Source organism: Mastomys coucha, unplaced genomic scaffold, assembly GCF_008632895.1.
Source record: "Mastomys coucha isolate ucsf_1 unplaced genomic scaffold, UCSF_Mcou_1 pScaffold15, whole genome shotgun sequence".
NCBI lineage: Eukaryota > Metazoa > Chordata > Mammalia > Rodentia > Muridae > Mastomys > Mastomys coucha.
The window spans coordinates 29,009,016-29,026,370 of record NW_022196897.1 but is presented as its reverse complement, the minus strand read 5'-3'; the positions used below and the strand labels follow the sequence as shown (position 1 = coordinate 29,026,370).

General features: G+C 35.6%; 1 protein-coding gene across 7 annotated transcripts in view; it reads left to right on the top strand.

Annotated features, from left to right (window-relative positions):
* Lrp1b (LDL receptor related protein 1B) overlaps nucleotides 1-17,355 on the top strand; it is a 1,939,581-nt gene that overhangs the window by 1,164,081 nt on the left and 758,145 nt on the right. For 6 of the 7 annotated variants that reach the window (XM_031370139.1, XM_031370138.1, XM_031370142.1 and 3 more), the window contains 3 exons: nucleotides 2,785-2,925; nucleotides 7,049-7,174; nucleotides 15,437-15,553. In XM_031370139.1, coding sequence (XP_031225999.1) covers nucleotides 2,785-2,925; nucleotides 7,049-7,174; nucleotides 15,437-15,553 — 384 coding nt within the window. The remainder of the gene's footprint in view (nucleotides 1-2,784; nucleotides 2,926-7,048; nucleotides 7,175-15,436; nucleotides 15,554-17,355) is intronic. The other variant, XM_031370141.1, reaches the window with a different exon arrangement.

Sequence of the window (17,355 nt, the reverse complement as noted above, 5' to 3'; positions counted from 1 at the left end):
GAAAAAAAAGAAATACAGTATCTATAAAAATCCATTATCATTATGCAGTGAATAGTAAAGAATCAGGATGATTTCTGGATTCTCATAGATGATACATGAGCCATACATCAAATACAAAGGACACAGAAGGTGGTATAACCTCTACTTTTATGCTGGTTGGTTCTTTCTTATTTCCTCTCAATTCAATTGTGGGCCATGTGTAGATTCTTAAACAGAATCTTCAAACACAGTGATTCTATGACTTTTTTAAACACAGATTCTAAAAAAATGGGCTAGAAATTCTTCCCAATATTTCTCTCAAATAAGATATTATCTACACAATCCTGATTAAAAAAAAAAAAACCAATGAACTAACTAACTAACTAACTAACTAACTTACTAATTGTTCTATGACCAAACATTCAGCATTTTCGTCCATACTGCACAAACATACTTGGGAAACAAATCCAGACAAAAAGCATATCTATGATACACAGAAGACACCATGGAAAAAGTGGTAGAACAAAGTTTAAAATGAAATATGTGTGTGTGTGTTTGGGTGTTTAATATATATATATATATATATTCAAGTGATTCAAGTGAAATATATATATACATATACATACACACACACACACATATATATATATATATATATATATATATATATAAAGAGAGAGAGAGTATGGTATACATATAGAATATTAGCAATAGTTTAAGATCATTTTCTGAAGAAGGAAATATAAAGAGTTAGAATCCTTTAAGTGGCTAGATTGATCCATTGTGTTTGTAGTTTTGTTTTTGTTATTTCCTGTTTTGATTTCATACTCCAAACTGCTACCCTGATATGATAACTTATGTTTATTTTAAAGGTCTTAGAGAAATAGCATCAGAGAGAAATTGCTGCTTTATTGTTTTGTTACTGGGAAACAAAAGAAAAAAAATGTTCCTATCTGTCAAGGTACCCACAGTTAGCATAACTGAGAGGTTCAGTACAACATCGGGCTACCTTTTTTCCATCTGAATATTTCATCTACTACAGTCTTTCTGTATAGCTTGAAATGAAATCTCAGCCCATTTTGGAATCTTTGTTTCTATTTCTACAGACCCCTAAACCTTGTGCCTTACTGTGCCACTCTGAAGCAGTTTCCTGCAGGCATAGTTCAAAAATCATGCTCCCCTTTCAATTCTTTCCTGCAAGGGAGGAACAGAGACCAAGGCAATGCTATGATCAGGGCGGTTGAGGTTCTACCTTTGACTCAAGAGGCTCTCTTGATACCACTGTGAATGAGGTGTATATAAGTTTCCTGTCAGTTCAGTAGCCCACAAGACTTATAAGAAATGAAATTTAAAGCCATTAGAACAGAAATTTGAGATATTCCCAGCAAGAAGCCTGTTTGAGTTAGTCAAGACCATTTTCTGACTACAAGACACAAATCAGCACTTGCTGTGAATCCGTTCCTGTTATGTATCTATCTCATCCACCTAAAGAGATCAGTGTGGTGGCGCACGCCTTTAATCCCAGCACTTGGGAGGCAGAGGCGGGTGAATTTCTGAGTTCTAGGCCAGCCTGGTCTACAGAGTGAGCTCCAGGACAGCCAGGGCTATACAGAGAAACCTTGTCTCAAAAAACCAAAAAAAAAAAAAAAAAAAAAAAAAAAAAAAAAAAAAAAAAAAAAAAAAAAAGAGAGAGAGAGATCAGATGAATAGGAATACTTTCAGGTTATGATAAAATCTCAACGGAAGTTCCAACATTCAGATCACAGATATAGACCTTTTCAGATTAGCATAATGCAGTTTACCAAAGTAAGGAGAGCCACCAACCTTGTCTTATTCCTGAGTATTTATCTCTGTGGTTACCTCTTGGTGGATTTGTTTACACTAAAATGATTTGCTTTAGTGAGGGTTTCCTTACCAACAACCAGATGAACAATGAAGGCTCTAAAATCGCAACAGAAAATGAGATTGTATTGTTCTCTTTCTTTAGTGACAACTTGCTAAAAGAAACCTTTAAGGTGTTTTAACAAAATAATTATTTCCAGCAAAACTAAATGCTGCATTCTCCAGATGGCCATCAGTACAATGCTGTTTATATATTTTCTGCAGAGAAACAAGAATTTTGTCATTAGAACAGATTTCCTATTTAAATTATCTTGTGCATTAGAGCATAATAGTCTTTATTTAATGCCAAGAAAATAATTTTACTAGTTTTTTGTGGAGGTGGCTGGTCTTCAGATGTTAGTTTTAAATGTGTAGGATCCATTTTTATTATACAAACTTAATGTATTGAATGTTTCTGTATTATACTCATGAATGTATTGCTGTCAGCAAAGAGATTAGTAATACAAGCGTTTCTGTGTGTTACATTTCTTTGACTCCCTTTGTAAAGACCATGTATAAGCAATTTGCCAATTTCGAGCATGAGACACTACAGAATAATTATATTATTAATGTTGAATGTTAAATGTGTAGACAAATTCATCTTACATTTCTTCAGTTTTGCCTCTTTGACCAACACCTTCCTCATTTCCTCTCTTCCTAGACCCCTGCATTGAGCTTAGTACATGTCCGTTTATGTGTACATGTGCACACTGACTATAATTTATCTTATAACATGATTGAAACCTTGCTACTTTGGATGAATATGGAGGAATAAGCCAGAAAAATGAAAAGACAAACACTCTATGCACTCATTTCTCTGGGGTCCTTAAGCAAGTGAAGCCCCTATGAAGAAACTTAAGCACTTAGTATTATGTATACATCTTGGTTTTTTGTTTGTTTGTTTGTTTGTTTTTCCAACTCTAGTTAACCCTGAAGAAATAATGTTTCATATATGTAAACCTGGAGAATTTCGCTGCAAAAATAAACACTGTATCCAAGCTCGGTGGAAATGTGATGGCGACGACGACTGCCTAGATGGGAGTGATGAGGACCCTGTCACATGCTGTATGTTTGCCCTCAAATAACCTCAAACTCTAGGTTCCTGAGTGAGTGTGTACATTACCCAAAGCAGCTTACGACACAGATGAAATTATGTCTGGTGTAAATTCACTCAACTCTCCTTAAGTGGTCCTTTGCTTAATGTTAAGGTATACAAACCCCCTTTGCATTGGTGTCAAGGTCTGCTTTCTTCCTCTGTCCCCATCCTTCCTATGTCTGTTCTCTGACTGATGAAAAACAGTATGATGTTGCTCCAAAGAACACTTTGGGACTTTTGTTAGTACAGATGTGAAAAGTTAGGTTAACTCCCTTTGAGACAGAATTTGGGGCACAAATATCACATTTCACTCCACTGCTCTTTGGCAATAAAGACTTAAAGAAAATTCAAGGAGACTGCATGGGTTTGGACTTCAGTGTTAGGTAGATTGATGCACCCAAGCCATGCCTGGACATACACATGGGGCACTCAAACCAGAATGGAAGCTTTTTTATGCCTACCTATGGTTCCACTCAGCAGTTGTTTGCTGGAACAGGAGCAGTTGTTCATGTTCCTGGTAAAAATAGGCATACTTTTCACATGTAAGCATATAAGGCACCTTTGAAAGCATATGAAATACTATTCTGAGACTACATTTGGTTAGTGAAATGGTTCTGAAAACAACAAAAGAGGTTATATTAAGAGATATATTTTGGTAACAACTTGCAGCTTAAACTGACTGAAATAATTCAGTAAACTCTGTTCACTTCTTATTTGTTTGAAATTAAAACGTAACAGTTTGATATAGTTTTCTAAAACTACACAAGATTGGCCTACTCAATCATATGATGTAACAATTGGGCTTTGAATAAAAATGACCACAAGAATATACACCTCAAAATTTTTTCTAACTGCTATTCCCAACACATAAACTGTAATTAATACATGGACACACTGCTACTTTCTCTGGAATTCCAATCATAGGCCTTCAATTAATTTTCATTTGTACTAATCCTTGTTTTATCATTTTCATATGTACTATTATCTTCCTGTACTCTGAATGTTAAATACTAAATTGACACAATTTTCAATGTTTTGGAGTGGCAAGAGAATTTTTCTGTAAGGATGAGTAGTGTATTTCCTAGTGTTATGCACACATAGCATATCAAGTAGTACCTGACTTAACTGTCGCACTTCTCTTTAATACAAGGATCCCATGGGGTTTTATGGATGCTCACTACATTTGGCTCCTTCTGTTGCTGGGAATCTTGTACCAGTTCAGAGAACAAATAGTTCATCTGAATACTTAACTCATGTTAGCAGTCCATGCTTTTATCTGTGTCTTTGTTCTTTTTTGTCAACTTAGGGAAACTCAGATATTTTATAGGAATAATTGGCATTTTATTTGTGTAATTAACTGTTGTGATGACATCCCCAGTCAATATTCTGGGGGATTATCACTTTTTATTCCATCACAGAAGCCATATGCTTTGACTGGCATCCTATATTTCACTTGCTATACATATGTATGTATATATATATATATATATATATATATATATATATATATTCAAGTGTACATATAAGTCTGTTTTTGTGACATCTCCTAACTAAGCATTATGTTTGCCTCTTCTCTTGTTTCCCTGGTTGAAATGAACTTCTGTCTTAAATTAACTCATAAGTGTTCCTCTTTAATTGGCTGTTATTCTTCCTCTCCACACTGCTTCCAGAATAGTTCTTATGGCATCAAGTCCTCCTTATTGTAGCAGTTGCAGGGCCTGTTGTTACCTGACATGAGAGCTGCTTAAAGTTATATACTCAAGTGTTTAACTTGTAGTCAATCATCTATCGACTCATCTTTGTTCTTAATGAGTTGAATTATTTGTTGCCATTCAGAAAAATGCTTCTTAGTGTTCTTGTCTGTAATACTGAACTGACAGCAGCCTATGAAATTTAATATAGTTTCTCACTGCTCTCTTATGAAATTATTTGTAGCCATCAATAAACCTCAGCACATCCTATATTACAGTAGTTCTTATTCTATATTGCAGTAGTATGTTTCTTCATATGGTTCCTCTAATGAAAGATCAATATCCTCCTTGGAATATCTGGATGGTTGTAGCATGTTTACAATCTCACCTCTAAAATGAATCTCTGCCATGGAAGGATGGCAGTACAGGAGTAGATCTGTATAAGCCAGGAAGTACAGAGCAAGCATTAGAGACTCCCTGCTTGTAGAACATTCTTTTTGAATATTGTAGTTATTCTGAACAACATTTTATTTCTTCATTTTAGGTTCAGTAGTACAATGCAAATAAAACCATTGAAAAGGATTATTCTAGATTTTAGTCCCACAATATTCTACCTATTATTTCTTTTATTCTTTACTGCACGAATTTCATTTGCTCACCACTAACTACAAACCTGTGGTTGACTATTTTTTTCTTCATTAATGGAGATGAATCAGAGTCTTGAATTCATTATATGGACTAGGTAGACCTGAAGCTTACAGTCACCCTGATTCTGCCTTGCGAGTGCTTGGTGTTATAGAACTGGAAACAAATGTTTTCGAGAAGCTTCACTACAGTGCGGATCCATAATCTTGCTCCTTTAAAACATTGATCTCTGATCGTTGTATGACTTTTACTTTTCATGGGCATCTGTACTTTTTGAAGTCTCTGAAATATGTAGAAAATGTTAATTATGAATAAATAAAAGTTTAGATAAATTCATTCAATGTGTTTTAATCATACTTTCTCCCTCCATCAACTCGTCTCAGATCTTTCCCATCTTCTTAGCTACCTTGCTACATGTCTTACCTTGGGTTTTAGTGATGTGAAGAGACACCATGACTGAGTTATGGCTTGGGAGAAGCTGAGAATTCTACACCTTGATCTTAAGGCTGCTAAGAGAAGTCTGAGCATCCTCTGACAGCTAGGAGGAGGAGAGTCCCACCTCCACACTTGTTAGAGTGTGATCCTCTAACAAGGCCACACCTACTCCAATGATGCCACACCTCCTAACAGTGTCACTTCCTGGACCACATTCAAACCACCACAGTACACATGCACACTTTCTCTTTTTTAAAGTAAATTTCACTTAAATAAAAATCTTTCATAAAGAATGGAAACAATGCTGTCATCATGAATGTCTTAAAAACACGTGTTTTGTGGGTGCATATTTTAATTGCATACGTTTGATATGAAAAAACATAAGAAAAAGCAACTTTCTCATTGTAAATAAAACTTAAACAAAGTATTTTTCTTACAAAATGTACAATTCCTGCATTAGATAAAAATAAGAATATCAAAACTGTAAAAAAAATATGGAAGACCACACATTAGCAAACTGAAAAATACATTTAGAAAGTTAATATAAACTGGGCAGTGGTGGCACAGGCCTTTAATCCCAGCACTTGGGAGGCAGAGGCGGGCAGATTTCTGAGTTTGAGGCCAGCCTGGTCTACAGAGTGAGTTCCAGGACATCCAGGGCTACACAGAGAAACCCTGTCTCAAAACAAAACAAAACAAAACAAAAAAACCAAAAAAAAAAAGAAAGTTAATATAGAGAGCCTCCCCATTGTGATTAGAAATTTGACAGTTAAGACTCAGTTGTGTACCAGTTTATCACAGTTGTAATTTTCAATATTGCTTTTAGTTTATTTTTATTTCTTTTGTTTCTCTTCAAATCTTAAAAATAGAGTGGCTGAATTAGAACACAATTAAGTATAATTAATATTTTAGGAAATATTTCATATATGTGTGTATGTGTGTGTGTGTATATGTGAATAATTATTTAGAGATATAACTGCCCTGCCAAATGTTAAACCTTGAGGTTGATTTCAAATTTCTAAGGATTCTGGAGTTAAATGACCAGTTTGGTAAGTGACAAAGAAGAAACAAATTAAGTGATATCTTGAATAGAAGCTGGATATTGAATATATTTCATTTTATTTTGTATTTCATGTATTTATCTCTCATATATAGGTTATATTTTAACAAAGGCTATAATATTCAACATTTCCTACAAAACTAATGCCAGAAGCTATAGCATTTATTAGAATATAACATTACAATTACTGAAATAGTTTTGTTAAATATAAATAATTAAAATACTCATAACATGAACTAAACATGTGTCCCTCCCCTACAGTCAATCATAGCTGTCCGGACGATCAATTTAAATGCCAGAATAATCGTTGTATCCCCAAGAGATGGCTTTGTGATGGAGCAAATGATTGTGGGAGCAATGAAGATGAGTCTAACCAAACCTGCACAGGTAAAGGTCTGCACACATATGCAATAAATCATCTCCACATGTGTGGCTATAACACACAGGTCAGGCTGATAAACTACCTGAACTTTGTTAGCATTGACATTCTGATTACTGCCATGGCCAGTGAAGTCACGGTTCGGTGTCACAAAGGACAGATTACAAGTGGTGTTTTACTAATCCTTGAACATGATTCTGCTTTCCACATTAATTTGGCACTTCATCTGTCCATGCGGGTTGCATGTTAATCAGCATCTCTTTCAATGTGTGTCCATGCTACACCTTCCTAGGCAGTAGAAGATATTCATTAACATGCTGTGGTCATGTCCACCTCACAAGGAGAACTATTTATTTTATCCTGAGAAAATACTTAATTTAAATTTTTTTTCTGCTACAGAATACCTTTGTGAATAATTTTCTGTTCATGGAACATTATTTATAGGAGGCAGGTTTTTTTCCCTGTGTGAAGTCCCAATACTACTAGGCATATTTATATTTCCATATAATCCATGCCTTTGTAATCAATCATTGATTCCCTAGGCTGCTTCCCATTGAATATAAATATACAGCTGGTGGTACAGCTTACAAAAGAGTTCCAGAAAGGTCATGATTACTAGGTAAATGTTGAAAAATGACACTGTCTAGCAGCAGCCCAGTGTTCTGCAAATGATGAGGAAAAGCTAGTGTGTGGTGATACATGTTACTATAATTGGTGAAAACTGATTATTGAATGATGCTGCAATGTTAAAGCATACAAGCCACAGAATACCTCCTTCTCTTTGAGCCATTAGATGCCTTGCTGCATAAATACAAACTATTGTATCACAGTAGACTCATGTACAGAGAAATTTGTTCCTACTTGCTTTTTTTGGCAATGACATTGCTGTGCAACAGCTTGTTCCTCTGTGTCTTACCTTTTGAATACTTTACTTTTAGCTGTTAGTATCTGAAAACCTCTGTTAGACACTGGAATAACTAAAAATTGCTTTCCAAGGATTTTCTTGCTCTGTACAAAAGAGTAATTATAAAATCAAAAGTAATAACATTTTCTACCATGAATTGATATCATATAAAACGACTTTTTATGGTGAAGTATTTGCTGACCATCGGTGGACCATTAATTCTCTTTTTATTTTATTTTTTATTGGTTATTTTATTTACTTATATTTCAAATGTTATCATCTTTCCCAGTTTCCTTTCTACAAGCCCATTATCCCATCTCCCCCCACCTCTGCTTCTATGAGGTTGCTCTCCCATCTAACCACCTGCTCCCCCCCACTCCTGCCTCACTGCCCTAGCATTCCAGTATACTGGGGAATCAAGCCTTTACAAGACCAAGGGCTTCCCCTCACATTGATGCCAGATTAGGCCATCCTCTGCTAAATATGCAGTTAGATCCATGGTTCCCTCCATGTATACTCTTTGGTTGGTGGTTTAGTCCTTGGGAGATCTGGGGATCTGGTTGGTTGATGTTGTTGTTCTTCCTCTGGGGTTGCAAACCCCTTCAGCTCCTTCAGTCCCCCCGCCTAATTCTTCCATTGGGTTCCCTGGGCTCAGTCCCATGGTTGGCTGCAAACATCCACATTTTTATTGGTCACACTCTGGCAGAGCCTCTCAGGAGACAGCTGTATCAGGCTACTATCAGCAAGCACTTCTTGGCATCAGAAACAGTGTCTGTGTTTGATGACTACAAGTGGCATGGATTCTCAGGTTGGACAGTCTCTGGATAGCCTTTCCTTCAATCTCTGCTCCACTTTTTGTCCCTGTATTTCCTTCAAACAGGAGCAATTCTGGATAAAAAATATTGGAGATTGGTGAGTGGTTCCGTCTTCAACCATCTCTAACCTCTGGATATGGTCTCTACAGGTTCTCTCTCGCCTTTGATGGTTATTTCAGCTAGTGTCATTCCTGTTGGGTCCTGGTATCTGGGAATTTCTGATGGCTACCCCCAGTTCTCCATCCCCCACTGCTACAAAATTCTGTTCAATTTCCTGACTCTTTGTACTTCTCCCCTGTCTCCTCCCACACCTGATCATGCCCCCTTTCCCCCTCCTCTCTCCCTCCCTCCACCTCCTGTGATAATTTTGTTCTCTCTTTTAAGTAGGACTGAAGCATCCACACTAAGCCTTGATTAAAACCTTCTATAAACTTTGGAGGAAGTGAATTTCTGTTTTTTTTATTAGATGTTTTCTTTATTTAAATTTCACATGATATATGATATCCCCTTTCCCAGTTTCCCATCCAGAAAAAAAATCTATTTCCTCTCCCCTCCCCCTGCACACCAACCCACCCTCTCCTGCTTCCTGGCTCTGGCATTCCCCTACACTAGGGCATAGAGCCTTCCAGGCCCAAGGGCCTCTTCTCCCATTGATGATCGACTAGGCCATCCTCTGCTATACATATGCTGCTGGAGCCATGAGTCCTGCCATATGTACTCTTTGGTTGATGGTTTAGTCCCTGGGAGTTAAATCCTTAGTGTGTGTGTGTGTGTGTGTGTGTGTGTGTGTGTGTGTGTGTGTGGTGTAATGTAGTGTGTGTTAAAACAAAAAGATATCTCAAGACCTTGAGGACTTTTTTCAAGATTTTTTATTTTGTAAATAAAATCTAGCAGAGCTTGACTAAACCTTTGGACTAAACTGTACTACATACCATATTATCTTGAATTTTATGTGCATCCAACTTGACTTTGGAAAGGTCACACTGAATATGACTTTAATTTGCAATGAAGCTTGTCAGTACACCAATGCACATACTAAACTTTTAAGATTAAGGTTTAATTCAAAAATGTGCTTCCTTACATCCTGATCATAAACAGGGAGAGATTTTTGCCTTAAAGTAGAGAGACTCATTTTATAGCATCACACCTTCTTGTTTATACTACTTACTAATTTTGCGTGTTTCCACATGATTTATATAAGAACATTTGCATTCAGTTAACTAATAGCAGTGGTAAAATTAAAGTACTACTATGAAAGAGCGAACAAAACCATCAGTCCTCATTAGAATCATTTCTACAGTTCTGGATTCCTATAGTCCATTAGGAAATAAAATACAACATGCTGAATATCATTCTGACTTATACTCCTCACTACCAGGTCAGGACATTCATGTCGGTATATTTTAGGCAGTTGATCTGACAGGTAACTTGAAACTCAAATAAAAAAAAAAATGAAGAGAAACGTAAATGGCTCTTTTATCTTTAAAATGTATGAAATGTGTGGTTAAGATATGATACACATCCATTTCATCTTACCCAAATAAGTAAGAGTTTATATAGCTTGCCACACCTGGACATGTGGCTTATCCCTCCTGAGTTGTGAAATCTAAGTACATATGTGAAGATCTATTTTAGGTGAAAGGCTCGAAAAATGGATTTTTCCTTTTATCATAAAACAGCTTCTTCATCAGTTTACATCGATATGGTTTGTATATAAATGAGAATCTTCTCTGTCTAGAGATCCATTTTCTATCGTCTTCCTTTAGAATTTCCCCACATGAATCAGTAAATATTTATCATGGCATTGATGATAGAATGATCAAAAGTATGTAGTAATTTCACTTGTAGACAGAGAACAAGGATAAACAGAAAGACCTATCAGCCAACCATTGTCATGCAGGATACAAAATCCAAATTTGAACCACACTGTGATTATTTTGTCTAGTTTTTATTGACTGGATGTATTCCATGTTAAAAGCAAGGGCCTCAATTGATAAAATGCATACACTAGATTGGCCTGTGGGCAAGCTTGTTTTGCATGTTCTTGTGTGGTGACTGATATGGTAGAGCCTAGCTCACTGTGTGATGTTACTCTCTCTGCCTAGGGTCATGGCAAGTTATAAGCAAGACATGGAAAGCTTGCTACGGAGCAGTGCTCCACACTGTGTGGCCTCTGCCTCAGTTATGTCCTCCAGGTTTCTGCCTTGTGTTTCTGTCCTTGTATCTCTTGCTGATGGTGTATGATATGAGAGCAGCAGTATAAAATAAATGCTTTCCTCATCAAATGGCTTTTGGTCATTGTGTTTCCTCACAACAATGGAAAGCCAGAGCTCGTAAGAAGAGGAAAGTATTTGGGAAGAACTCTTGAAGGACACATTGTTAAACTCTTGCAAACATATGAGAAAAATCCATATGTAATAATAAAATTATTTTACAAAGGAAGTAAATAATTTTATTAAAAAGAGGTTTTGGTGATATTATTGGGAAGAAAAGACAATACATATTTTTGTTGGATGCATAAACTGACTTTTTATATTATAAAACCATTTGATAATCAAATTTCAAAATGTATGAATGTTTATCTCTAAAATGTCTACTTTCCCACAGCAGTGAATGCCCAGGCATGGAATAATCTGAGAAGGTCTTTATCTGACAGTTTGAATTAAAATACTCCCAAATCAACTCAATTTAAATGTCTAGAATACTAGATTGATTTGTATATTGTCACATGTAGTAACAATGAATGATCTCATACTCCAATGTCAAAAGGAATGAGGAGTTATCAAAATATCTTATGTAAAAATTAAAAATACAAGCATTATTGTTTATAAGATATATGCACTGTAAATTCTATATGCCACTTATAAATTCATGTATAATCTTTAAAATATTCCCAGAGGTGAAAAGAAAACAAGGAGTCAGGCCTGTGCAAGGGAGGTTGATGTGTGGGAAAGACTCAATGGTCCTTTAGGTGAACCTATATTTCACTTTTCTTATATAATATGAAGCAAAATTCTGTGGCAAATATAGAGAAATAAATTAGATGTGGCTGCCAAACATCAACACGTATGTATCATAGTTGGTAACCTCTGTTTGTGATAGAAACCTTTCGCCAGGAGGTAAGTACCAACTGTCAGCTTATAGAGTTGGGGCAGGGATGGCTTAAATACTAGGAATAAGTTAGAGAAGTCACCTAGAATAGTGGCACCACATGCATGGGTCCAAAGAGGAGCAGCCATAGCTGCAAAAAGCAGCTGTTTTCCCTCCAAACTCTAATTCCCTTTATCAAATTCTAAGAGAATTTCAGAGGCCTAAATGGATGGCAGTTAGATTTCAGTTTCTTCTAGGTGATGTTAATAATTCATACAGTTGTACCTAGGCAATCTTAAGCCATCATTTACTTCCATCAGTAAACTATAATTATATTGTACAATATTCTCGTCCTCACATCATCCAACAATTTTGATTAAATGTGAACTACTAAATGTGAAGGTACAACTACATTAAAATAACTGATATAATAAAATTAGACCTTTTACAAGATAAACTAAAAAGAGTTACTTCCCCCTCTTCTTTTATAATGCTGGAGAAAATATCCAAGATCTTCGATGTGGTATCTGAATGTTGTACCAATGAGGTACATGCCCAGCCCTTGGTTCTTTGAATTGGGATTTTATAATGTAGGCCAGGCTACTCTTTAATTTATCATCTTCCTGCCTCCTCCATGCAACTTCTGGGACTACAGGAATAAGCCAGTATGTGTTGTCTGAACAGAATGCTTTAATTCAAACCCAGCAAAGGTGATGTTTCTGACAGCTTTGCTTGAAGAGATTTCTCCTACAGTGTTTACACTCCGTGGTTCCATTCAGCTACATGGCAGCAGCAATGAGCTGAAACACTCATACTGTGAGAGTGAAATTCCGATTCAACTGCTAGATAAACAATTTTGAAAAAGGCACTAAGTTCCTCTTTAGGGTACCATTTGCCATAAAATTAGAGTCCTTCAGGGCCACTAGTCTAACATCACCAACAAACTAATTACATCTGATGCAGCTGAGGCCTAAAAAAGAAAACACTGTGTTGTCTCTTAGTGAATACATTGATTTGGAAGTGCTAATTCTGTCGATCTGGTTATGTCTGGAAGGCTAAACTTAGAGACTTAAGGGATAAAATATCTTTCACATCTGAAATCATTTAAATTTCTCAGGCAGAGAAAGAAAATTGTTTTTCTCCTCGATTAGAAGAGATAGTAATTCCAGCACTTTTAGTCATAATATCTTCAATAACTATATAGCAAATTCTGAGTCATGGGCTACAGCAGTTCCTGTAATTTCACTGCGATAATGAAGGGCACACACACTTGCCCCTGCCGTCACAATGGTAAATCATATACTATATGAATTAGTCTGAGAAGTTCTTTTTATTATCTCTCTAATAAGAGCAGCTCATCTAAGAAAGCTTTACTATAATCAAAAGAGAAACTGATAGGAAAGACTGTATTAACAAGAATATAAAGTTAAAGGACAGTAGATTACATAAATTTAATATATTATGATTATACAAAATTGGAATTCAATGTAGATAAGCCATCTGATGATGTTTTTCTTTAAAATCAATAAAGAATAATATTCAAAAGGAAGGAAGGAGGAAGGGAAATGCACAGAGAAAGATTAGATGGAGAAAAAAAGGAAGAACACTAAAGGCAATAAGAAAAAGGGGAGAGAAAAGATTAAGGAGAAAAAACAGTAGAAAACAAGAGCCTTTGTTAAATTTCTCTTAAAATACAAAAGGTAAAAATAATTGCCTATAACCACAGAAGCAACAGAGAGATGTATAAGGGGAAATTGTTTATCTCCTTCACATTCCTAGCCTTCTTCATCCAATAAAAAAATAAAAAGCCCGCATCTGGGATTATACTTCTGCCTTGTTTCTGATGCTTCATAAAAATTGACACAATTATATAAAATTACCTAAGACTTTCATTGGTAAAGTAAGCTAATTAAAAAGCAATTAGAAATATTTAATGTTATTTAAAATTAAGCAATGAAAACTTCAGAACATCACACATTTATTAGAATACTTAAAATGTATTAATTCAACACAAATAATCCATTTCTAAAATGGAAATAGGTATTATATAAAATATTTGATTTTAAGGCCTTATCTGTATAAAATACAAATTGTAATAACATTCCTAATTACTCTAATTGTAGGTTCTATTACTATAGGAAATGTACCTCCAGTCTATGATATCAGTCCAAAGAGTAAAATCTGAATTTTGAGTAACTGCAAAATATTCACTAATATTGGTCACAATTCTGCGTGTGTGTGTGTGTGTGTGTGTGTGTGTGTGTGTGTGTGTGTGTACCTTTATAAAGACATTATTTCAAATTACTTCTATGTAGGGTAACATTAGCACTCAAGTTAAACTTTTTAAACAACCAAATAAAAACGACTTTATGTTTCTTCTACTTAGAGAAGAAGAAATTTGTCATTATGTCAGGCTCTCCTCTCCTGTGTGGAAACTCAGAACCTAAGCAGTCTCTCACTGTCTTCAGATATCACCAACTGTTGTTGTTTTGTTTTGTTTTGTGACAATTAAATATTAAAAGTAACTAGTACACAAGAGCACCCACAGGCCTGCAGTGTGGTGAAGAGCAAGAAATCAGACCACTCAGAAGCACAGCAGTGCTGGCCTGACCAATGGGAACAGTCAAAGGGCCGCCTATTGAATCCCATTTCTTCAACCTACTGATTTTCCTTAGCACAAGCCATTTTGCATATTTGTGTTCATTGCAGCCCTTAGACGAGTCCAAAGCAATGTTTTGAGCATAATGATCAAAGAAGTTATGCTTCAATGTATACAGCTATACAAGAAGTACATATAAAGTCTTAGGCCAAATGTATGATATAGAAAATATTTTTATATTATATTCTCACTTCACGTAGAGAGTTCACTAGCAATGAAGAATTAAGTACACAGAGGATATGTCAGATGAAAGGTACAATTCTGAGCCAGGATTAGAACCTAGGTATCTTGAGGTGTGCTCACAGTTTCTCGGCATTACTGGAAAACAGCTTCTTAGTTTGGCAGCAGCAAATGCTAGATATGATTTTTTTAATACCAAGTTGAATGAAATTTAATTCAATAAAATTTTATAATCATATATCTGGTGAATTTTTAAAATAATGGGTTTTCTTCATTTGTGGAAGTTTTCCAGAAATATTTTAATGGCTATTTTCACTGAAAGGCAACATGTTTGTATTTCAGAGCAGAGAGATAGCTAGTGTTACAAAGATTTAAGTAAAAATTTACTTTAAAAATATGTATAATTTACAAAAAGAAGCCATGACTTGAAAGCAGAGTGGGAGGGAGTAAATGAGAGAGTTTGGAAGATGGAATGGGAAGGGAGAGATATAACTAAATTAAAATATCAAAACTTAAGAATGAGCTAACATAAACATAACCTTTATTGTAAAACCGATATTGCATGTGACTTTACTCAAAAAGTCTGTGAATTGATTCTTTGCATATAAATTGATCTTTATAGCCAGGACCTGTCAGGCTGACCAATTCTCTTGTGGAAATGGGCGCTGCATTCCCACAGCATGGCTCTGTGACCGAGAGGATGACTGTGGGGACCAGACAGATGAGGTGGCATCCTGTGGTAAGTTGTGAACGGGTAATGCTTTAGGAAACGTGTCAGGTACAGTATGCAGTACCGGCACTGTACTTCCCTCATCAGCTATTTCTATATGAGTAGAAGTCAAGAAAACAGATATTGTACTTTCATTGCAGCTCTTTGAACACGACTTTCAATGACTGCTTCAGAACACATCTAATTCATGAAAGAGTTACAATATCATCAGCTGAAATAAATGGATCCAGACAGAGCAGACTGTGTTAGGAGGCAGCAGTTAGACTAAATAGACACTCTTTTGTTCACTACTAATCTTAGAGCCATCATGACTAAAATTACAACACAAAACTGTGTTTCGATTGATATTTGGAGCAAACTACAGGGTATGTTTTGTGTTAGCGTGTATATGTCACATTCTGGGAGCAATAAATAATCTATGCTGAGAAGAAGTAGTAAGTATCAATTGTGAATTTCTGTAGAACCATAGGATTCTGACTGCCAAAAATTTTCATTGATGGTATCCTTCTCAGTCACATTTGACTGGATTTTGCATTTTCAAAAAAGGGGAAGATTTGTTGACAAAGTTGCAAATGTAATTCCTCTCCTTTTGTACATTTGGATTTGTGTAAATTACCAGTTGTCAAGTGTGTATTAAAATATAATAAAATTAAACCCATTTTCTAAGAAATATTTCAGTTCAGGGAAAGCAATTTTAAAAATTGCTACTAGAAAATATTGCCCTTAAGGGTAAAGAGAGAGAGGAGAAAAAGCCACAAATGAGGAATATAGAATACACTTATTAGAAATAAAAAGCAGTTATGACTAGCCCTGTGGCACAGAGCTGAAATGCTTGTTTACCATGCATAGGACACTGCCAGTAACCCCCCCCACTACCACACAGAGTCTAACCAAATAATACTATGTATGTGCAGAGATACATATGTGTATATGTCAAATGTATTTTATTTTAATACACTGTGTATTTTAATGTAATGCCAGGTTTTAGTATCAATGATAGCAGTTAAAGAAAATTTTAATTCCTCAATTTAAACATCTGTTTTAGAGGATTCATTTCCTGTTTGCTTAAAATGTCTTTGTTAGACATGTTAGCTGAATGAAGTCACCATGATTCTCGGCACATTTTGAGCTCTTGGCCTGTGCATATGGAGAAAGAATAGCACACATTGATGTGAGAAAGAAAGAACAGTGTCACAGGACGTTGCTATATGAAAGTCACTGCATAAACATGGAGCAAACACATGCTCTATGTGGACTGGCTGCAGCTTAGCCAGTAAAGCAGGGCTGTACGATCTTCCTTTTCCTACAGAATAATCGTGTGGTCCAAAAGTTAATTATGTCAGCTGCTACATGAATATGACACTAATGAATTCTGCTTCCTATCCTCTTTTGTTTTTTTTTTCATTGATAATATATAATAAGGGTTATGAACAACATGGGACCAATAAATATAGAGATATCATACAACCAATGTCATAAATCAGATAAGAAATGGCTTCAAGACGGGCAGTGGTGGCACTTGCTTTTAATCCCAGCACGTGGGAGGCAGAGGAAGCTAGATTTCTGAGTTCGAGGCCAGCCTGGTCTACAGAGTAATTTCCAGGACAAGCCAGGGCTACACAGTGAAACTTTGTCTCAATAAAAAAAAAAAAAAAAAAAAAAAAAAAAAAAAAAAACCAACAAAAACAAAAAAGAAATAGCTTCAAACACACACATACACACACACACACACACACACATACATGTATATAGTGGCCCTGAATATATATATAAATCTGAGATCTTTATATATCTTTGTTCTAATCTGGGGA